Source organism: Polypterus senegalus, chromosome 13 (genome assembly GCF_016835505.1).
Source record: "Polypterus senegalus isolate Bchr_013 chromosome 13, ASM1683550v1, whole genome shotgun sequence".
Classification (NCBI taxonomy): Eukaryota; Metazoa; Chordata; class Cladistia; order Polypteriformes; family Polypteridae; genus Polypterus; species Polypterus senegalus.
Genome location: NC_053166.1, coordinates 95,294,446 through 95,318,855, shown reverse-complemented (window position 1 = coordinate 95,318,855; position 24,410 = coordinate 95,294,446). Strand labels below are relative to the sequence as shown.

The 24,410-nt window shown below is 37.0% G+C and overlaps 1 protein-coding gene across 5 annotated transcripts in view; it reads left to right on the top strand.

Moving 5' to 3' along the window:
* The window catches only part of shank1 (SH3 and multiple ankyrin repeat domains 1), a 670,907-nt gene that overhangs the window by 633,946 nt on the left and 12,551 nt on the right, over positions 1–24,410 (top strand). For 4 of the 5 annotated variants that reach the window (XM_039776090.1, XM_039776088.1, XM_039776089.1 and 1 more), the window contains 4 exons: positions 5,447–5,503; positions 5,707–5,834; positions 7,462–7,585; positions 12,873–15,981. In XM_039776090.1, coding sequence (XP_039632024.1) covers positions 5,447–5,503; positions 5,707–5,834; positions 7,462–7,585; positions 12,873–15,981 — 3,418 coding nt within the window. The remainder of the gene's footprint in view (positions 1–5,446; positions 5,504–5,706; positions 5,835–7,461; positions 7,586–12,872; positions 15,982–24,410) is intronic. The other variant, XM_039776091.1, reaches the window with a different exon arrangement.

The window sequence follows — 24,410 nt, the reverse complement described above, 5'->3', positions numbered from 1 at the left end:
AAGTGCTCCAGGTGCTTGATACCTGATTTCCTGCTTCACTTCCGGGTTTGACGAATTAGCTGCCCACACGGGCTTAGGAGTCCCAAATACAGCGCCCCCTGGCGGTACCTGCGGGACCCAACAGGGCTGCACCCAACTCCAATTCCCAGGATGCCCTGTGGGAACCCGAGACACTGTTCCACGCCAGGGAGGTGGCCAACTAGCGTTCAGGGGGATGTATTGCAACATCCATGGCTGTTCCCCCTGAATATAGTGTGCAGGGGCGTCCCGGCTAGGTAAGGACGCCAAGCTCCTGTCACAAAGTATACGCAACTTACCCTTTATAAATAACAATCATCTTGTAAATGTGCGTATGTGAATATACCTTAAACCCTGCATGGTTATCACCCTGAAACAAACTTATATAGACTATGCTAATGAACCTCATACATATACTGTATAATGAACAGATTTATATGTAAAGAGGGACAATGGCAACAACAGAGAAGAAAGGCAAGAAGCAAAACTTTGAAGACTGCAAAGCAGAAATTCTCATCTCTGAAGTAGAGGCACACAAAGAAACTTTATTTGGTTGCTTAAGCACAGGTGTCACCAACAAGTGCAAATATGTTGATGGCAACTGCTACCATTAATGCTGTGAGCTCTACCAACTATACCAGACCCGAAATTAAAAAAAAATGGCCGCACGGTAGAAGAAGTCCATAGAGGTTTAGAAGCTTGTCACTGGCAGAGTGTGAGCGCAATGAGATCATGGAAAAATCAATCTACACTCTCTGATTTTGATCTGCGACTGGTATATATAATCGGAGATGCCTTGTTATGCAGCATTATGCCTGAGCAGTCCAGAGACACAGATGTGGAGGATATGATAACTGAAAAGGAATAAGGTAAAACACTTAACATATTCCTTTGAGTGAAATAACCACATTATATGAAGATGTCAGACGTTTAATGAAAATCTTTCTCATGAACATCCATCTTGATGTTCAGAGGCAGTTACTGGTGCTGTTGAAACATCCACTGAGGAGAACTACAGCGTAACTGATCCCAGTGGGATCTTTTGTGCCACACCAACATTTTCTCTACATGTTGTCAGTGTGTTATGCAGCAACAGTGTCCTCACAGATGTGGTACTGCAGATACAAAGAGAAACAAGCCATCCAAGAAGTGAGCATCTTGTTAGGAAATACAACCTTGCACCTGTCTGTTCATTTTACAAATGACACATCACATCCACATGCTGCCTCACACCGGGACGGGCAGCCACCTCAGTAGCTGTATAGGGAGTAGAGTCATCTGGCTCCATGTAAGTAGGGTCAGGGGATGAAATATTATTATGCCATGCCATGTTATTCAGCACAGTGCATTTAATCACAATGATGCAGAATTTTGCATTGCAATCAGCATTTGAGGATTCTTATGGTGCACTTGATAACTGAACATGCAAGAGCATGTGTGACATTGTAGCACCTTTACTCTATGCTCTGGAGTTGGGCCACAGCATTGGTCAGTCCTGTCTTGGCATCATTGTTGGCATACGTTAATGGAATATAATTGGTTATGGTTAACAAAAGCAGCTTCATTCTTGCTAGGTGCCTTTATTGCAGTATGACAGCAGTTAATTGCCCCAATTATGCTTCGAAAACTAGACACTGCTGTAAATTGTGTTTTTTTGTTGGTCTGTACACTCACACCATACATAAACTGAATGTAGTTCCTTGTCAGTTATTTATTGCTTCTAGCACAGCGAACATGATGACTTGTTGGTCAGTTGCTTCTGATAGGTGCATGTTGCCAGAAAGCCATAAGTTGTTAAAATCTGAAATCTGAATATTAAGAGGTAGAGCCTGATTTCAGGCAGTCTGTCTTAATAATGCTGGACCCAATTCAGCACATTTTTCCAAGAGAATGGTGTTTGGAAGTCTAAATCAACTGATAAGCCAGTCATTTTCATAGGCAAAAAAATCCTCCTGTTCCCTAAAAGCTTGTTCCCTTTGTATATGATCATTTGCAAGCAGTACCAAACAAGTAATGTTATGTCAAATTGTTAGAATATGAATAAGTTATAGGGTGTGATATTTTTATCTTTCTGTGTGCCAGGAGCTAATCACACCTGTGTTTTTTACTTAAGTCAATTATTAACAACAAGGGAATGCATTGGTTTCCAATGCTGAAAATTGGCAACTGGTACAGAAGCTAATATAAACCAAGGAAATCAAAGTAAGTTTTTCAGTGCAAATAAGTAGCATTGGCCCTCTTGAAAGGCACCTACAATACAGTATATATATCATATATTTATTTTGAGGTGTAATGTGTTTCTCATGTCACAATGCACATTATTATAATGGCTTGGTGATATTAATTATTATGCTCATGTGTCATCATTTAGCTGGTTTATATGCATTTACCTACTTTATCAAAGGTGTTGCCATGTCACACTTAATCCTAAATGTTGTATATTTATAGTTTTCTGTCTCACTCCATGCCATTTGTGCAGCACTGCCGCAGAGACCTTAAACAACTTAACTCATCCACATAAAAACGACAAGGTTGATCTTTCTTGAAGGTTTTACTGGACATACGTCATTGTAAACTGAAATATATACAAAATAAACATACAGGTATTTACATGTGTACAACCAAAGACAACAAATAATCATTTACAAAGCAATACATAGCAGACAGTACACATTAAACAATAAAGCTTTAAAAGGCAAACTTACAAGGCAAGTAATTTCCACAGTCTGATTGTGATGACATGCGCGTAGACAGAGGTTCAGATTATTGCGTACCACAACTAACCAGACCCAGGGGTTTATATACCTTAAAGATACATTTCAGACCTGACTGAAACAGGAGACAAAGGGGTTGCTACATGCAATACAAGGGGTGCATTGTATTTAAATATTCATTATGGGACCTACGTACTTTACGTGAGCTTCATGGACATTTATAACACCACTGTGAGTGTGGAACATGACTGACAGGTGTGTTAATAAATGACAAGACAAAGGGTAAGTACAATTCAAAAAAATAACAGTAATAGTTAACAGGTTGGAAGGGGGCAGAAAGATATAGGTCAGAGTTACTGTAAATATATACACATTCTCTGGTCTTCTTTTTTTTTTTTTTTATAAATCCCAACTTTTGCCTAGAAAGTTGCATACACACGTTTAAGGGCTCTTTTTGTGTTTACGCAATTTTAATAAATGGTACCCCTGGTGAGGTGCATTTTCCACAGCTGACTCATGGGTGAGACAATATCTCTTTGTGCTTTTCACCATAAAGCTAATGGAATATTTAGCTGCAACTTTGTTTTGTGTATCTATAATAATAATAATTTATTTATTTATATAGTGACTTTCTCATGCTCACATGAACATTTTTCATTAAACAAATTTTTTATTAGAAAAAAAAAATGGATCCTGGCAATTCAAGCACAAACTATAATTAAAAGCTTTTCTTGACTGTGAAAGCATAAATAGTTTCCATACTCACACAGATGGCTCTAGATAATACATATTTACCTTGGTTAACCAAGACTCTTGTTTCTGTTTCTTTCATTTGTTCTGCGCGCTGAACATGTTTCTTCCTTGTCTTTTGTTAATTTACATGTGCTATTATTAAACACAACATAATTTTTGAACCATAGATTTGTAAATTCAAACAGAAAGCAAACATAAAAGCACTAAAATTTAGCTATTAGGTTGGATAGTTGAATAGAAAATTTCACCTCATCTCCGCAGAGTTGTCCAAATTACTGAACTCACTATCCATCTTCATTATGTTCAATTATTGTGAATTTTGTCTTTTCCAGTTACTTTCTGGATCATTAATTTACATTTAAATAAAAGAAAATTCAGTTGTTGGTTGTCTTCAAGTTTTTCCGGTTAGTTATCACTTGGGGATGTTATAAGCTATGCAAGATCAAGAAACAATATAATTATTTTTACCTGACAGGTAAAATGAAATTTGAAATCTTTTTATCTTTTGTAATATTTTTAATACTACCCTTGAAGTGTTTATAAGCATTACCACTGATTCAGTTGGTAAATAAGTTGAGAATTTAATTAAGTTTTATTAGTCTATGATGATATCATCCGCACATATGTAAGACTGAAGTATATCAGGTGATTAATTAACTTTGTACCAAATCAACAATATGTTCTTCTGTGCACATATACACAGTAGCAGACTGTGAACATGCTGCCTAGACTTTGATGATACAAAGCATTTTGCAAATAATACGAAAAATGTATAATTCAATTCATCCATAATTATGCATATTTGCATTACAATACATTTAATACATTTTAATACATTTAAATGGCTGTACTTCAAGCAAACCAAAAACACTAGTTACTAACATGCAGTACCTGTAATGCCAGCATAGGCCTATAGTTCTTGTGCAGTGCAAGAGATTGTAAAAGGATAGTCAACAAACAGTTAAGTACAATATTGGTGCAGACATTTGAGAACACATATCTTATTATAGATATGATCTAACTGAATTCCTCTTGTACCAGCCCAAAAAAAAAGCGTGGTTAAAAAGGCCATGGAATTCAGCCTAATCCACCATTTACATTAGAAAACATTACCATTTGACTATATTACAGAAGTACCTTAAAAACTGGTCTGTCAAACTATATTCACCTTTAATAACTAAGAACTTTCACAAAACACATCTCCTGACATGATGTTATACCCATTTGCTTTACATAAATATATGCATTATTATATTTTTTTAAACAGAAGTATTCTGCTTCACTTCTATGCATATCAGAAAAAACAAAACAATGCAACAATATCCATCCACCAGTTTGTTATCTAATATATAGTAGTTAGATGAGGGCTAGGGGCAGCACGGTGGTGCAGTGGGTAGCGCTGCTGCCTCGCAGTTAGGAGACCCGGGTTCGCTTCCCGGCTGCTCCCTGCGTGGAGTTTGCATGTTCTCCCCATGTCTGCATGGGTTTCCTCTGGGTGATCTGGTTTCCTCCCACAGTCCAAAGACATGTGCATTGGCAATTCTAAATTGTCCTTGGTGTGTGCGTGCCCTGTGGTGGGCTGGCGCCCTGCCCAGGGTTTGTTTCCTGCCTTGTGCCCTGTGTTTGCTGGGATTGGCTCCAGCAGACCCCTGTGACCCTGTTGTTAGGATATAGCAGGGTTGGATAAGGGATGGATAGATAGATGAGGACTGCTGGGGCTTGATCATATTGGGAAATACAACTAAAAGAACATTCTCTGTGTCCTACTAAAATGTGAAATTGAAAGAATAAAATTACAGCAGGATTTGGAAACAATAATTCAAGATAAGTCAAACATTTTAACATTTGCTTTAACAGTCTTTCACGTTTTATAGGTATTAAAAAGAATGTCAGTCAATCAATTATTAAAACAGCATCAAAAAATATGTATTTTCAAAAATAAATGTTTATTTTTGTTTCAGATTATGATTCCACCCAGGTTACAGAGAAGAAAAGAACTGTCTATCAGATGGCCTTGAGTAAGAACAGAGCTGCTTATCTTATACATATTTTTACAGTACATTTCTATATATATATGCAATATATTCAGTGTGTGTGTATGTGTGTATGCCTGAAATTTTTCCAAGTTGGCCTGTAGAGAACACTGACGTTATGTGCAGGAAAATGTATCTGTCAATAATATGATTAACTTTATTCCTGTGTTCCTGCCTTCTTATTTCAGACAAACTGGATGAAATATTAGCTGCTGCCCAACAAACAATAAGCACCAATGAAAGTTCTGCATCAAGAAGCCATGTATCAGCCAGTAAGCGTGAAAGAGCAGCAGGACGAGGTTTCTTTACAGCAGAGGTAAACATAATTATACAGTTTAGCCCATATAAAGTTTTGAAAAATGGTCATGTGAATAAGCAATTGGTTGTTTGCATTAATGTTAAAGGGGAACAATCATGTTTTCTATGTTTTAATAATAATACTTCTAATAATAATAATAATTCTTTACATTGTGGTAGCCAGCCCGGACACAGACAGGCGGACACGTTGACGTCACCCAACACACGTTTATTATACATTATGTACAGTTCTAAGTGCACCACAAACCCCCAAGTCCCCAAAGTCCTGGCCACAACACACAATGCCTTCTCTTTTCAGGCTGCCTCCTAATCACCTTCCAGATCTCGTCCGTCTTCCACACGACTCAAGTCACCTCATGAAGGGAGGCGGCCCCTTTTATAAGCACCCGGATGTACTCCAGCAATCTCCCACCAACACGCCCCAGTGTCGCAGAAGTGCCGAAGTCCAGGGCTCCCAAGGCATCCGGGTGCCCCCTGGTGGTGACCACGGGCCCCTACAGGGTTGAGCTTCAAAGCCCTGTACCCGCGGTCCCCATAGCAACCAGGGTGGTCTCCCCCACATGGTCTGAGGAAGGCATAAGCCCTCTTCTGGTCCTCCTGGGCGTCCTGGCCGGGTCACACACCAAGCCACCTGGGACAACATTTATATAGCATTTTTCTCACTACTAAAAGTGCGTCAGTGAGTGGGGAGCCACTTTAGCCACCATTAATGTGTAGCATCTAACTGGATGATGCGACAGCAGCCATTTTTGCATCAGTACGCTTACCACACAGTAGCTGCTAGGTGGTGAGAGAGAGATACAATTAGAGACAATGTATGATTAGGGGGTCAGAATGATTAGGTCCTGTTGGCAATTTAGCCTGGACATCAGAATACACCCTAATCTTTATGAAGGATGCCTGGGGATATTTATGACCACCGAGAGTCAGGACCTTGGTTTTGCATCTCATCCGAAGGACAATGCCATTTTTTACATCACAGTGTCCCCATCACTGTACTGGGGCATTGGGTTCCATATTCAGACCACAGGGTAAGCACCGCCAGCTAGCCTCACCAACACTGTTCCAGCTGTAGCCCAACCTTTTCCTAAATAGTCTCCCATCCAAGTACTGGCTAGGCCTGAACATGCTTAACTTTAGGTGTATGAGTGCACATGGTATAGCTGCTGGTGATATAATTTAAAGTACTTTTACTTGCAGTTACTTTCCTAAATAAACTGACAGAAAAGAGTAAACAAGTAAAGCTGGTGGAAGAACTCAAAATCCCAAATTAGAGGGACGGGCTATTCTTCACTGGTAATTTATATGAAAATTACTTTTTAAAAGCTCCTGCATGAAAGAGTACGTTTCTCTATTAAAAGATTAAAAAAAACTGACTGTTCCTCTTTAAATTATTTACAGTCAATTTGGACTAAAAAAATACAATTCAGGTAAATAAATGTTTTATTTTTTTAAGCCGTTCACAAAATACGAGAACCATAAAAACTTCCTAAAGGAAAACTATTAAACGATATGTTAATTTAGTCAAACAGAAAATTAGCAAATGACAAATATATAGCATAGTTAGCAGTGCAGGCGTACTGTGGAATTATATTTTATTGTTCATATGTCATCTTTCCTTACAGCCCAGCTTTGATCAATCAGCCCTTGGAATGATGCAACCAGGTGCAGGAGTTTCCTACGAAAGACCTTCTTTTCTGTCAGGGCATCCTCATCATCCTGGTATGATGTTACGACAAAAATCCATTGGTGAGGAAGTCGAAAAAAAATCAGTCTATGTAATTGTCACTCTGTCTGTCTGTCATTCTGACTGTCTAGCTGCAGCACGTTGACAGTATGTCCAAGTCTTTGTAATGCAACACCAAGGTTTGTTATTTTACACAGCTCCAGACCAAGATTTGTAATTTCAAAAGGGCCTCTTCTCTATAAACAGTATTTAAGCAGATCATTGATGTTGGTTAGACATGCAAGTTGTTTGATCACTGCTTAAAAGTATCACCATTGCTTGTAACTAAAACCAACATGCTTTATAACTACTTGTATAATCTGCTGATCTCATAAGTCTATAAAAACAAAGATGGCTGCCCACTCACAAGTCTTTTAATAGCTCCTAGCTGTTTTATTTACAACTCAATGAGTTTACCTTGATCTTCAGGGTCCATTTGTAATGCCATTTTATGTTTCTTAATCATTAATTTAGATTAAAAGAAGGAAATCTTATGATGATTTACTTCAGTTTTTGACTGATTCAGATTCAGCAATCAAATCTTGCCAACTTCATTGAACAGTTGTGCATTTAAATGCTTTTTTGTTAGTTTATGTGAGCACTACTTAGAATTTATATGTGCAAAAATAAAGCTTGACTTATCAAGCATCTTTATGTCTAGGCAGTATGTGCTTATAAGAAGTATTTGTAAATATATACTGCTGTTGATCCGGATATATAAGGATGTTGTAATCATATTTTTGATCTTTCTATGGCCACTGTTTTTTTGCTTGACAGCTTTAATAATTATGTAGCATTGATCTTCTTGTCTTCACATTTGAGCTCTATTTTATTAGTTAAGAAATACATTTAGGAAAGGCTTGCTTTTCTTTCTAAGTGGGAGTTATTTTACTGAAACTTTAATCTTAATATTTAATGTTTTTTTTTTTGTTTGTTTTCTTGTTTTTCTGTGTATTTATCTCCATTTTGCTTTGTCCGTATGCTGTACTTGCTTAATTGTATTAAGTATCCTCACTTTTTAAAGTGAGATCAGTTTACCTTTTTTTTGTGCTGGTGTAGTAATGTTTTGGTTAATTTTAATCACTCAGAATTGCCATGAGTTTCCTGTCATCAGTTATTGGAACTTGTTTAAAGAGTTTCCATAATAACTATTTTGTTACCAACCACAAGATAAATCCACACACACACCAAATAATAACCTAAGCACTGTTAACAGTGACTGAAGAACATATCCCACCAGAGAGATATAAGTTTTAATGTTCTTAGATTTTTCCTGTAACATGAAGCAGCAGACAACATATATAAGGTATATTGTACTGCCGATGTCAGAAGCACAAAAAGACACCTCTCCATCACAAAAAGACATAAACTGTAAAAGAACTGGGCTTCTGCATGGGAAAGAAAAATCAACCTAACCTGAGACTGTGACATCAACATTAAGACATGTGAAAGTCCAATCAGTGTTGCAAATTAAGGAAACTGAGTTAACCTAATTACATTTTACATTACTCAATTAAAACAACTAATACTGAAAATCACAAAAAATTGCCAATGCATAGAATCACATAGGCCATATTAATTCTCTCTTAATAGGCATAACAATTGGCAGAGTGATAGGTCAGTGGCTAAGGAGCTGCACTGGTATCTGGAAGGTTCCCAGTTCAGATCATGTTACTACCAGAAGGGGTCTTATTCTGTACTCATTTCTAATCCAGTCCATCCTTGTCACACCCAGTGTAAATCTTAGCATCTTTAACTCTGCCACCTCCAGCTCTGTCTCTTGTTTTTTGGTCAGTTCCACAGTCTCCAAACCCATATAACACAGCTGGACTTACTACCGTCTTATAGAACTTCCCTTTCACTCACTCCACCCATCCTTCCTGCACTCTCGAATTCATCGCTCTTCCATACTCCCCATTACTTTGTACTGTTGATCCCAAGAATTTAAACTCCTCCACCTTTGACAACTCTACTCCCTGCATCCTCACCATTCCACTGACCTCCCTCTCATTTACACACATGTATTCTGTCTTGTTTCTACTGACCTTCATTCCTCTCTTCTCTACAACATATCTCCACCTCTTCAGGGTCTCCTTGATCTGCTCCTTACTCTTGCTACAGATCACAATGTCATCTGCAAACATTATAGTCCTCGGGGACTTCTTTCTAATCTCGTCTGTCAACCTGCCTATCACCATTGCAAATACAAAATGGCTCAGAGCTGATCCCTGATGTAATCCCACCTCTATCTTGAATGCATCTATCCCTCCTACCACAGACCTCAATACTGTCACACTTTCCTTGTACATATCCTGTATCACTCTTTCATACTTCTTTGCTACTCCCTACTTCCTCATACAATACAACACAACAAAATAATTCCCCAACAACTAAATGAAAAAAGAGAAGTTACCTTAACTGTTCAACTGGTCCCATACATACTGTTTAGTTCACTAGCTTGTGCTTCAGTGATACTCCTATTTATTAAAATAATAATAAATGTAATGTAATCTCAGAAAATCAGCTACATATTATGTCTTTTGAGAGCTGTTTGCATAATATATCCTTTGAAACATGTTAACTTTGTAAAGCAGTTAGTATGTTTTGAAAGGTGCTTGCCTAGGACCCCACTGCTTGTCATATTCTTTTTCACTGAAAAGTGTTGATGAAGAACTTTCAATCAATGTAGATTTCCTTTGATTAAATACCGCCAAGTTTTGGAGTTCCCAAGGCATAATTCTGCCCATGTCAAGACATTTGGGGTGTTTTTAAAGGAGATTGCTATGTATTTACCATCTGCACATTTGCTATGTTTGCCTCCCCCAACTCCAATCAGCCATTCAGAAATTTATTGGTTGATTTTCTGCCTACTAAAATTGAGTGTTGATCTTTTCCCTAATATTTTTAGTAACATATTAAAATGGGCCTTTACTAGGGTCTGATTACATAGCAGTAACTGACTAATAGAAGTACATAGGCAGTTAATATTCTAAAATGTCACTTTTTAATTAACTGTTACATAACATTTTTAGTCATTAAATACTTTCAATAGAACCTGTAGAAGGATATCATTCCATTCCCCATCAGTCTGTCTGACAAATTCTCTTCCTACCACACCTACAAGCACAAAACTACAAGAAAACAGTAAGTAAGATGAATCAGTATGAAGATTGAACAAACACCAAAAGTGACTAAATTGTTTCAATTGATTAATGTCTGATGTAATTTCAAATCAAATGATGATATTTTTTTTTGTCACATACATGCAGTGATATACTTATTTGCTCAACTCATGTGACTGTGTCTTGAGACTAATATACTGTAAAGGGTCAATAACAGTACACAACTTTATAAGTTAAAAAACATTAACAGAATTTTAAATATGTAATCAATAATAAAGCAAAATAATATATTTGCATGGAAAAATGCATATGCATGAATTATTTAGACTTTGTTCTTTAATAATATATTCTTACAATTAATTTTATTTTGACAAATCTTGGTGGCTCTATTTAATAGTGAAAAAATTAAAATCTTGGTGCTTATGTAAAAGCCATGTCACATTATGGGACTTTTCCAGCGATTTTCAGTTGTAGCATTCTTTTACGTAATCTAAGTGATTTGGAGACAGTCAGTGACATGTTCCTGTGAAGCCGGTAATGTAATGTCACATGTCCAGCGGCTCACTCTTACCAGTTCACAACTTGCTCCAATAAAATCAGATAGATTTGATTTTGTTTTTAGTCAAAGAAACAGGGCCTGTGTGCATAAGATCTGACAATCAATGAATGCTCATCTGGAAGTACAGTGCAGAGCATGTAGCAGTAAGGAATAAGGAACATGGATATTGTGGACCTCACAAAAAAGAGAAGCTCATCTGTATTATGTCTTGCGTTTTATTCACTATGACGGAATAGAAAAAGAAAAATGGCTGAGAATGTGGCTGACCTCGCCTAACTTGTTAACCTTTTATACAGTAAATACAGTGTTATTGGCTGTCAAAAAAAGGGATGAGCACAGTTGAGCTGAAAAGTCATCATTAAGTTGGTAGAGTAGACATGCCCAGGGATTTTCAGTCATTTAAATTTGCATGGTCCAGCATCGAAATCAGTAACTGTGGTAAACAGTTCTGACATACCCCATGACTAGAAGTTCCTTAATGTGACATCAGCTTAACATGTTGCTTGAGCCTGATTATGGACAGCAGCAATTAAATGTCTTGGTAATGAAAAAGTTAATCTCTTCCATATACCTCAAACAATTAATAAGACATTGTCAGATTTGCAGACAGACAGACTGATATACAGTTAGAAGGAATGACAGAGGAGGTGAGTTAGAGGGAAGAAAAAATAATATTGAAATAGGTAAATATACATTAAGTGTGAATTTGTTAGTTTAAATTTGTATTTTTTGGAGTTGATGGTTTGAGAAAACTGTTCAGTTTAATATGCCTACCCTGAAAATTTTAAGGCAAGGCTCTTTGTAAGTTTAATGTATAGTCTATTAAACAAACTAGTTGACATTGGATTTATGTTACAGAATAATAAACGTTTCATTCCAGTCAACATAAAATTTACATTTTAAAAAATTCTTATTTGGTTAGTTAAAGACAATAGACAAATCATACCTGATGAATCTATTATTATTATTATTAACCTTTATTATCTCTTGTCAGACCCATTTTATTTCCCACAATCTACTTTTTTGTCCTGTTATAAACACTGAAATAACAGAGTCTTTAACATGTGGGAGTTTCATAGCCTGTGCCTTTGGGAAGGTTATCTTCCTAGGATAAAAATGGCTTTGGCTTAATTAAAAATTCAGTGATTTCTTCCACATTCGGTCTCTATTAATAAACAAATAAAAGGATACTTCTAAAAATTCCACCTTTGTTGTGAATAATTCACCCATGAAAACTAGCCATTATAAGGAACTTCAATAAAATGAAAATTAAAATTAAATCTTAGATAACAGTAAATATATCTGATCAAAGATGTTGTAGCCAAAGAAAAATGGTATACTGAATCACCTAAAACCTAATAACTAACTCAGTATGCTATCTTGTCACAAGTTTATAGCTTAATTAAGCTGGGGTATATACTGCATATTGGAACTTCAAAGTCAGGAAAACTTTATGAGGTTCCAGTAATTTTCCTAAATTTTTTATTTCTCTTTTGCTTTCTAAGATGTCCACGTTTTATTGTAGCTTCTGGTAGTTTGTGGTGTTCTTCCTATTTGTCTTTCTTCTTTCAAGACTGCTTTGTCATAATATTTCTCTTTCTCAAATCTGGTGTTTTCCCTCTCACATAGGAGTTCCTGAAGAAGAGAAGCACTTCCTCACTCCACCACCAATGAAATTTGCCCGTAGTCTCTCTGTCCCTGGCCCTGAAGAAATACCACCCCCTCCCACCACAGCACCCCCTGAACCGCCCTATACTCCTGGACCTCCAACAGGCTGGGGAGGTCCTGGGGGTGGTGGCAGTGGTGGTGCTGCTGGAGGAGGAGCAGGAGGTGGAGGACAACAGATATCATCGCACCAACATCAGCAACCACAGCAACATCAACAACATGTATTTCCTCAATACTCACATCATATGCAGGCACAGTTCCACCAGCAGCCCCAGTCACACTCACAGCAGCAGGCACAACAAATAGGACGAAATCAAGCTCTTTTGTTTCACCAGTCTCAACAACAGTCAGGAGATTCTAAACCTCATCCTTCCCGTATTAGAGGACCAAGTGTCTATCAGCCAGAATCCAGCATAGGTGGCAAATTCCAGCCCACACCAGTAGAACGTGAAAGGTTACGTCGAGCTTACAGTAATGCTCCTGCTCCAATCAGCAGTCAGCAAACTCCCCATTCTGCTGTGTCTACATCTAGTACAAGTGGAGGGCGGCCACCTTCAGGCCATGCAAGTAGCACCTCTCCAGCAGTCCAGACACAACCGGCAGCTGGAGTTTATGCTCAACCCTCAAAGCCATCACGTCGCAAAGGCCAACTTGTCAAGCAATCAAAAATCGAAGGCGATAAGCAAACACAGCAAATTCAACAGCAACAAAAAAAGCAGCAAATCACTCAACTTAGCCAGGAAAAAAGTTCAATCCCCATTCCAACAATTATTATTAAGGCCCCATCCACAAGTAGCAGTGGGCGCAGCAGTCAAGGTAGTAGTATGGAAGCTGACCCTCAGACAGAGCCTTTGCCAGCTCTGCAAGCTCAAGAAGGCATGGATTTTACAAGTCAGTTTGGTGCAGCCATTGTTGGGGCTGCTCGCCGTGACCGGGAGCGATTCCAAGAAGCTCGGCGTAAATCTTCACTTTTTCTCTCTACAGAAGAAGAACAAGGGCCACCTTTAACACCAACTCCCAGATTAAGACCTTCAAAATCTATAGATGAAGGGATGTTCTCAGGAGAAACCTACCTTCAGCAAGTACGTAGTATGCCCCCTACTTTTGGTCTGGCAGCCTATTCAGCTCCCAGTGAATATATTGCACCTGCTCAGCCAAAATCTATGCCTTCAGAGTTTTATAATACATCAGGAGCAAGTTCAGGTTCACGCTCCATGCAGAAAACTACTGCATTTATTCACCCCTTAACTGGTAAGGTCTTAGATCCATCTTCACCACTAGGATTAGCACTAGCAGCTAGGGAAAGGGCATTAAAGGACCAGTCTTCAACAGCTGGTATCTCTCAGTCTTCTCACAGTAGTCTTGAAGAAAGGAGGAGAAGAGAGAGAACTGTGGGATTGGGGTCTACCTCACCTTCCTACATGGTGTCCGCTTCTTCCATATCATCAACTGCAATGTCTCATGCTAGCAGTAATGTGTCTACTACTACAAGACCACCATCACCAAGATTCTTTGGGAAAGACAGAATGGCTGGATGGGGAAGAGAAGGAGAAAGAAGGGACAGCACAGATATTGACGGATCAGGATCAGTAGAAAAGGAACGTGATAGCAGGGTTGAATATAGAGTTCGCTTTTCCGAAGACCCAGACACCCACCAGCAGCAAAGACAGCATCACACAGCACCTGATGGCTCTACCCATATGGATCGAGGGTCTATAATACAAACCAACACTTCTGAAAAGGGATTTCCTGCAGTGCAAAGTGGGAGGAGGCCCTCATACTCCAACAATGGATTTATGGAAGAAGGAGTTTCTGATACAGGTCTAGGGCTGCTTGTTCTACCTCCACCAGCTCCATCTGTTGATGTTGATGATGAATTTGTTTTTGCAGACCCTTTGCCACCTCCTTTGGAATTTGCCAACAGTTTTGACAGAGGTGGAGGAGTAAACAGTTTTAGCAACAGCCATGACAAATCTGTGAATGTTGGACTAGAAAGAGAAAGGCAGACACAAATGTCCTCATCACTTTCTCAGACCTCTCACACTAACTTATCTTGCTTGTCTGGGTTGGGGAACTTGGCACCTACTATTCCTCCACCTCCTCCCCTACCCTTAACACTTCCCTTATCCCGGGATGCTATAAATAATAGTCAACCACCTCTTCCTTCACCTACCTGCCCACCCACCCCACAAACAGCTGATTCTACAACCTCAAGCTTGACCTCATACGACAGTGAGGTGGCTAACCTCACCCAGGCTGGCCCATCTTGTTCTGCTTCTGCTGTTATTTCAACCACAGCTGCAACACCACCTGTATCTACACACATGGGAACCTCGGCTTCCTCTACACCAGCGTCTCCCCCAATTCGTCCACCATCATCCTCAGAGAGAGGAGCACATGTGAACTTCTCTGATGTAGTTTGCTCTATCAGAATTCCTCCTTCAGACCCTATGGACACAGTAACAGATTCTGGAATTGAAGAAGTAGACAGTCGAAGCAGTAGTGACCACCACTTGGAGAATACTAGCAGCGTGTCCACTCTCTCTAGCCTCTCAATTGAAGGTCTAGGAAGCACTGGTGGAAGCACTGGTGGCAGTGAATTACTAGATACATATATTGCTTACCTGGATGGACAGTCGTTTGAGCTAGACAAGCCCCCTTTTCCAACACATCCCCAGAAATTGCGTTCCAGGCCCTATGGCCTTGGAAGGCCTCTATCAGCAATCCGTCACTCTCCAACAGACACAAACGAATCTGCCACACGAAGAGACTCCTCCCCTGAAGGGACAGTAACAACAAATCCAGGGCTATTTGGTGATCGTCCAAAGACACCTGAGCGCAAGCAGTTGTGGGGGCCACAGCCGGGAGATGATCAGACACCCAGCCCCTACTTCCAACCACCAGGAAAAGGACCTCCACTCTCTAGTATGAAGGCCAGCATCATCAATGAGCTTAGCAGCAAGCTGCAGCAAATGTCAGGAGAAAGCTGGAACCGGTCATCTATGGAATCTGCTGGAGGGACAACAAGTTCAATTGGGTCACAAAAAGTCCTCAGTACCAGCAGGCAAAGGTAAAAATATGTGGGGTATGAATGTGAGAGTATAACAAATTGTTTTAAAAATAACACTGCTTATTACCTATTGAAAAAGAGATGGAATGACAAAGTGATATTTGTTATATAGACTCTGGGGTGATCACTATTTTGATTATTGGGAAAGAAAAGAGCAGGTATGAGTTGCACATTTACTCCTCAACCTATGATTTAAAGATAATTTAAGTATAATGGTCAAAGAAATACCTTCTGTCAGTTGGTCTTGTTCAACATACTGTATCAACGACTGCATTCAGGGCTGGTGAGGTAAACCTGCACCTCTGAATACATTTTACAGCATCTCATTCGCTCCTGCACAAAGGTATTTAGGCAATAGCACATTTAGTTGTAATGATGCAACAGAAAAGTTTGAAATATTGTGAGTGTGACCTGTTTTACAGAAAATTCTGAAAATATGACAAATGCATTTTACTTCAACTCACTGATATGTTCTAGTAAATCACATGTCATCACACAGTTTCTCACAAATAGAACACAGAGGGGGAAATGATAAGACCAGTAAAGAAAAGAAAACAGTTTGTCACTAAAAAAGACTATGTGAACAAGAATAAATAATAATGCTATAGCACCTTATAATATATTTACATGCAACTCAAGGTGCTTTCCACAGATTAATTTAAAAACTTAGATATACTACATTTATTTGGATTATTATCATTAATTAATAATATGATAATTTCTAATAAATGTAGATATACTAAATACAAAATCAACCAGGTATTACTAAGCAAAATTTAACCACTAAAGTACAAAACAAACCTTCACTCTTATCAGAAAAAGGTTTTCTAATTAAAATATTTATTCATTAAGGTTGACAATAAAGCAGCCAGATCTAATTATTATATATAAAAATAAATATATATATGTACAATATACATCTACATTTTACTTAGGCATATGTACATAACAACCCATTGAGTAGAAACAGTTTGATGTTATTAAAGTTAATGAAAAAATAGAAAAGCAAATAAAACAGTTCATAGTGGTTTCAGTTGATTTAGGATGTAGGTGAAGTTTCTTGATTCCTGAATGTGATTTTTTGACCAACTTACACAGAGGAGAGGAAAACAAAAAACTCCTATGATGGCCATAGGAGAAAAATAAACCTCTGGAGTGCCACAGTCACAAGACAAAAAGGAACAAATCAAATAGTTAGGTCTGATGGCAATCAGTTTCTGCATTGTGAATGTCAGAGTGGCCTAGGCCAGCTGGTTGTCCTCCCTCCACATATTTAACCAAGATATAAAATAAGCAAAACACCCAGGAAGTGTGATTATTGTGAAGAAGTTGATAACATGGGATGTGATTCATTTGGCACCAGCCTTCTTCTAGATATTTGTGTATACATGACCACAATAGCCCCAACTTATCTGATATACTGTTAGAGAGTGATTTAAAGTTACATGCTTGAGTGAATTAAATTTACAGTTTGTGATAACAACAATGCTATAAGAAGGTTTTAGGAGTAGTAGTGGACTGTAATATATCAACTTCCAGACAGTGTTCTGACATCATTAAGAAGGCAAACAGAATGTTACGTTATATAGCACAATATGTAGAGTACAAGTCCAAAGAGGTTATCCTCAAGCTTTATAAGACTGATGAGCTCTAATCTGGAGTACTGTGTAAAGTTCTGGTCTCCAGGCTACAAAAAGGACATAGCAGTACTAGAAGAGGTCCAGAGAAGAGTAACTAGGCTCATTCCAGGGCTATAAGGGATGAATTATGAAGACAGATTAAAAAATGTTGAGCCTTTTCAGATTACGCAAAAGAAGATTAAGAGGTGACATAATTGAAGTGTTTAAAATTATGAAGGGAATTAGTACAGTGGATCAAGGCTATTACTTTACAATGAGTTTATCGAGAACACAGGGACACAGTTGGAAAGTTGCTAAAGGCAAATTCTGCACAAACATTAGGATTTTTTTCTTTATACAATGAACCATAGACACTTGGAATAAGCTACCAAGTAGCGTGGTAGACAGTAAAAGACTTTAGGGACTTTTAAAACTAGACTTGATGTTTTTTTAGAGGAATTAAGTGGATGGGACTGGCGAGCTTTGTTGGGCTGAATGGTCTATTCTCGTCTAGATTGTTCTAATGTTCTATGTATATCCTACAAAACAAGACAGAACAATGTATTAATCTGGGGTTGCACAGGGTTTGAATGTACACCACTTCGAATGAGTTGTAAATTAAAAAGATATATTTTTGAATGTGGAAGGTAATGAAAGCCAGCAAATTTTGGAAAATTCTTCAGTCTTTATTAAAATGATCAGAAAGTGCTATTTAATTTTAATGGTCCTAATTTAAAGAATAGACCCTGCCCATTAATTTTAATTCTTTATAATTTAAGTTCATGGAGCTACAGGAATACATGCAAGCTACTCAGAAGGTCTAGTATGAAAATATAGTAATGTCTGCTGAAAACAAGTAGAACTGTACTTTGCCTAAGATTGTATGTAGTAACCTAAAAACACATCAGGCAAATAATGCCAAACATGTACAGGGAAGAAATATTAAACAACTGACAAGGAGGCATGTGTTTTATTTATTCAGAATTCAGATCTCAGTTCCTTCTGCTCTTAATGAGTTAGAATGTTGAGAAAACAAAAGAAAAGGTTACAGTAAAAATGGCAAAAGCAGAAAAAAACATACTTTTTAATTGCATTGTTCCTAACATATATTGATTTTATTGAATTAATCAACCACAATAAAATTTGTAAAATATTTATAAAAATCAAGTAATACATGCCACTTACTATAGAGTAATTGTGTCCAACATTAACTGACCTTTTTAGATTGCTTTATTCATGTTTTCTAATCCGTGACATACAGTTCAAATCAATTCAAGTCAAGTGGCTTTAAAGTCATACTATCCCCACACAGGTTATGTAGCCTCTCCTGGATTACATATAGTAAAAAAAATTCTCAATGTGGTTAAAGATAAGAAGGTCAAACATCCTCAAGTCCCAAAACAACATATTTCCAGAAACTCAAGTGTATCTTGATGTCCTGTCCATGAGATTCATAAACATTTCAAATAAGAAACAGGATTGCAGAATCCAGCGCCATTGATGATCAAACTCAGTATCAAGAATGTATTTAAACAAGCTGTCCCAGACCACAATAAGTCATAGAGAGATTTCCAAACACAGGAGCTTAATATGAAACTTAAATCTGTATCTGTAGGTGACAAATCAGTTCTGGTTATTAACACGTAATCACCATTTGTACGTCATAATTTATGTGCTGCTGTTTTACTTTTATGTCTACTGCACGCTTTTTCATTAGTTATAGTTGTTCTTCTTGCAAGCTTTGCTACAGCTTCTCTTTCTAATCTTGCCTTTTACTGTTAAGATGATTTATTTTTTCAAGCCTGACATGCTCATTAGGCATTGCTTTTTGGCTTGTATTTATTCATATTGCACATCAGTGATTGCTCAAATATACTTGACAATTCAGTCAGAACTGAACTGTTTTTACCTGGAACAAGCTTCCTTTAATTGTAGGTGTTGGTGATGGACAGACGTTATCTGTATCAGCTTCTAATCTCACAGCACCTACTACAAGACTCTTGTGATACATTTCATTATGCTTTATTCAAGTTTATAACATAAATGTAGATTTAGACTTCACCTCTGTGACTTGCAGTTTCATGGAGGTGGTCTTCTTGTCTGTTGGGGCAAGAGCCATTCATGCGATAACCAGCTGGAAAAATCATGAGCATGTCCACTCTTATATCCATCTTCCCATGAGCTGCAATACCAGAGTAGGAGAAAATGAAGGTAAACACAATCTTCTTAGCAAGGGTTACCCTGCCGAGAGCATAGAGCTTCTTTCTAACATAACTATAAAAATTTGAAAATATAATTTTGAAAAGAAACTACTAGCTAAGTACATGACTGGAAATAATACTTTAATATAATTAAAAATAATTACTTTAAATATTTTAGAATGTTTATTTTTATATTAACAAAACAAGACATGCAAATTATGCAGTATTTTGCAATTACAAATTATTAGAATTATTTATGATACTTCTGAAATCATATAAAGCACTCTGTGATTTGCACATTCCTATTATTTTAAAGTGTCTGACATGTAATTTCTGTACCTGAAATAGACAACAAGTTTGTAATAACATCAAACAGTATATTTAGTAAAATAGTATGTGTACACTTTGGTTAAAGAATGGTCAAATACTGCAAACGTAGAAACAATTGGTGCAAAATTATAATTGGTGTCAGAAGCACTAGTGTGGTCAGACACTTCTGATAAGAGAGGTCTAAAAAGGGAGAAGGGTTCTGCAAACAGACTACAATCACTGAAATGACAGTGAAATATACTGTAAAAGTGGCATACAGAGAGGTTTATTAGAATGGAAAACCTATAATGTCCTCTACTGGAATATTAATAGTAAACAACATACAAAGCTTCAACTGAAGTGAAAAATAAACAATCAGTTTTGCATTCATTCAAGATAAGTAACAAAATTGAAATACAGTTGCTCATCCTTAATAAGGCTGTGTTGGAATGTCACGGCATGCTGGCATTTTGTTGTTGAGTAGGTGCAAACCTTCATGGTAGTGTTGCCAAGTTGCTAGGGAAATTGACACTAAACAACAAGTCTGGAGGTTCTGTTTGTGCTTCTGACTCACTGTGTATCGCAAAGAAAATCAATGCAACTATAACATAAGTACTATATCTCAAAAGCTTACTCCCCGACCATACTATAGAATAGTACACTGGCCACTATGGACTTGTAAAATCTCCAGCAGCTTGTTGCAAACATTAAGCGATAATGGTACTAATCCAGCAGCGGTCACTTCCAAGTAAGTAAAGTTTATACCCTGAAAATTAATTGTAGTTTTTTTTTTTTTTTAAGTATTTTTATTTTGTACTATCATATGTTTGGACAGTACTTCCTTCTGTATTCTTCACAGTTTAGCATGTTTAGCTGCCATGCTCTTTTATTTTCTGAATATTTTTTATGGTCTAAAGCTTCTGTATTTAAATGTCATACTCTGGATATCCATATTTCTGTGTTGCCTCAAGTGACCTCTTATCATTTGACATTAGTTTCTTCAGATTTTCCAATCTCATTCTTGGTCTTCAGCCTTCATTCATGTATCCTCCTGATTGATTATTTACTTTTGTAAACTGCACTTTTTACTTTAGACATAATTATAGCCTACTTACCCAAATAGTAAACTAATCTTGCTATTTTGATCATGAATCGTTCATAATTCTAATCATTAGCTAAATTTGTAGTGAAGACGAGTATTTCAATTTTGAGTGGCACTTACATATCCAAGTATAATGTTTTAGAACTAACGAAAAGGGATGATTTTTCCTGAAAGCAGAAGATACTTTCACCTAGAAATGAAATATCTATTTGAAACCCAACAGTATTATACCTCTTTAATGTTTCCATCTTGTGTCAGAAATGCCTCCAATCTTTCCTCTGCTTTCTACTCATTTCTTTCTGATCCCTCAGAAGGCTTCAGGGTGCTTTTTATGCATCTTAATTTACTTCTGTCTCTTTGCATGCCTGGAACATTTTCAGTTTCAATACCTCTTCCACCAGTACCAAGTTATGATGTCATCTGTTCTGTGCTCCTGGTTAGCCTAATTATTTTATATGCTGTTTCTATTTCTTTGTGAGATGAAATCAATGTAGTACCTTTTTCTGTCAATGATACCTTTTCAGATACAGAATACCTTCTCTTTTCTTATTAAAGACATGATCAACAGCCAACCACATTCAAATATAAAGCAGTAGATACAAAGGGTGACAATTGCCAGTGACATCACAATACAATAATATCCAGATTACTGGGTCAAAATACAGTATTATGATTGTGTTTAATTTTTGTAATATTTTCATAACTGGAATTCAGTTAATTAGGAATTACAATGTAATATCTCCATCCTCATATGACTAAAGTTAAATTTTCAATCTTATCTCTTTAGGCACAAACATGTTAGTCTATTAAACTAGAGAAACCCATGGCTCAATATATCCGATTTAAATATTTTTTAATTTTGGAAGAAGATTTTAATCCTCTCAACAGTCTTATTTAAAATTCTCTGGGCTAAACCAACTGTATGTATATTTCTAGATTTGACATATGTCATTTAATTTCTAACATGCTGTTTTCACAATAAATTATTTATCAAAGTGTCATACATAAGCAAATGTTGAAAAAGGTTGGATTCTTAAACACATATAAATGTTCCATGTTAATCAAACACTTAAGGAGGAGAATCCTGGGGTGCTTGTAATCTTTTTTTTTTACTTTTTCCTTCTGTCTTTGAGTGACAGGAAGGAAGAAAGAGACATGGAAGAAAGACAATTTTATAGTGCACCTAAGCACTTGATTTTTGAGTTTTTTTTATACCTCTATCTTTTCTGTAACTCTTTGAAAACCAAACTGAAGCCAAGTGCTTAACCTAAATGTGTACAGGCCATGTAAGCTCTGAATCATTACATCATATATAGGAAGATAAAATTGAGTGCATTTTGTTTTTGAAATACAAAATAAAATGCATTGTTTTCATATCGATGGCACAAAAAATAATTCTGATACCAATTCTCAGTGCATTAATTTTAAAGGAAAGTATTGAGATACTCTGCTGTGCTGATTTTTCTGTTACTGTTAACAACAAGTTAACAGAACCACACAATGAACAAGGCAAAAACACGCATTGAAGGGCATCAGTCCATCACAGAATACACCCATACTTGCTCACAGCTAGCCAGTTTAGTGTCACCAATTAACCTAGCATGCATAGTTGTGGAATGTGGCAAGAAAGCCGGAGTAGCTGAAATAAAACCCACTTTAAAATGGTGAGAATGTGTAAATGCTACACAGTTTCATAGAGCTGTGAGACAAAAATGCCAAAACAAAGTATATATATAAAATGTAAAATAAAATATAAAATATATAACCCAGTTATACTTGCTTTCATAATTTGGAGTTAAAGTTCATTGGAGTGGGGGCCAAACTATTTACAACAATTTGGATTTAAAATGAGGTGGAACCAATTTTAGAGAGCTGTTGTATGATGCTGTCATGGCAGAATGTTGCAACTATATCCAGGGAAAGTCAAAAATCACACCAAAACAGTAGTTTTGCTAGTTAAAATTTAATTAATTCATGTTATTGCACAACATTTTCTATTACCATAATTTTCTGTTGCAAGGTTCTTCACACAGCAACAGCCTTCTTTTAAACTCATTACAATTTAAAGTACCACCCATAGCAATTGGTGCTTTGTTTAATTAACAGTATAATAAAATGAAATCCAGATTTATCATTGTAACATAAGATTCCCACAGAATGCATTTGGGTAATGGACACAAGGACGTGTTTGAAATGTGCTGTGATAAGAAAACCAACTGAGAGAGAATCACAAAAATGGCAACAGGCAATCAATATGGTCATAACAGTTGGTAAAAAAGTTGAAGCATGAGAGTAAAAAGAAACATCACAGGGCAAAGCATGCTAAAGTTAAAGACAGCTAATGACCAGTACAAGAGAGGTTCACTGTCAAAGTAAAGAGGTTTAACAGGCTTCTTAATTACAAGGATACATAAGCTAAAACTGATGACCAGACACTGGAACAAATCTAGTGTCCACCAATGGCAGTCCATAGGCAAGGTAACAGACATGATTTAAAGTGAGACACGGCATCTTCTGTACCATTCTAACATTTTAACAAACTGTCTTGTACTGTAGGTTTTCTTTTTATGTGTTATGTTAAAGTGCAGGATGACCCTGGAGCATAATGAAAAAAAAAATCCACAGTATACTATGAGCCAGTACTGTGAGATTTTTGGTTTATGTTTTTTTTCTGGGACTACACAACTTAATATTAATATCTGGAAAATAACACCTCCTTAAGGACTGACGCATTTCAACATTTTTGCCTCCTGATATGATTAAGAATCTATCATTTTTATTCAAAGTCTTCTTAATAAGATTTGTAACAATACAAGAGTAAGATACCTCATTGCACCATAATGTATATAGCGCATAATTGGCACTACATAATAAATATAATGGAGTGCTTTGGATAAAGAACTTCTACTGAATTCTTTTTTGTTGAGATTTTATAGCACTTCATGCCTCCAATAATGCAGGCAGTGGTATGCTAAAAATATTAATGTTTAATATGCAATTATACTAAATGGAAAATATTTACTAATTTCACTTTTTGTTACATTATTGTAATTAATCCTATTGTTAAATTCTTAAGGTACCCTAACTAGCCCCTAAATGGTATTCTGTTCTGACTTACCCCTGTGGAAGGACTCCAGACTCAGAGTTTGATCATTGGTGATGAATGCTCTGAGGAAGCTTGTCCACTTGTCCAGCATT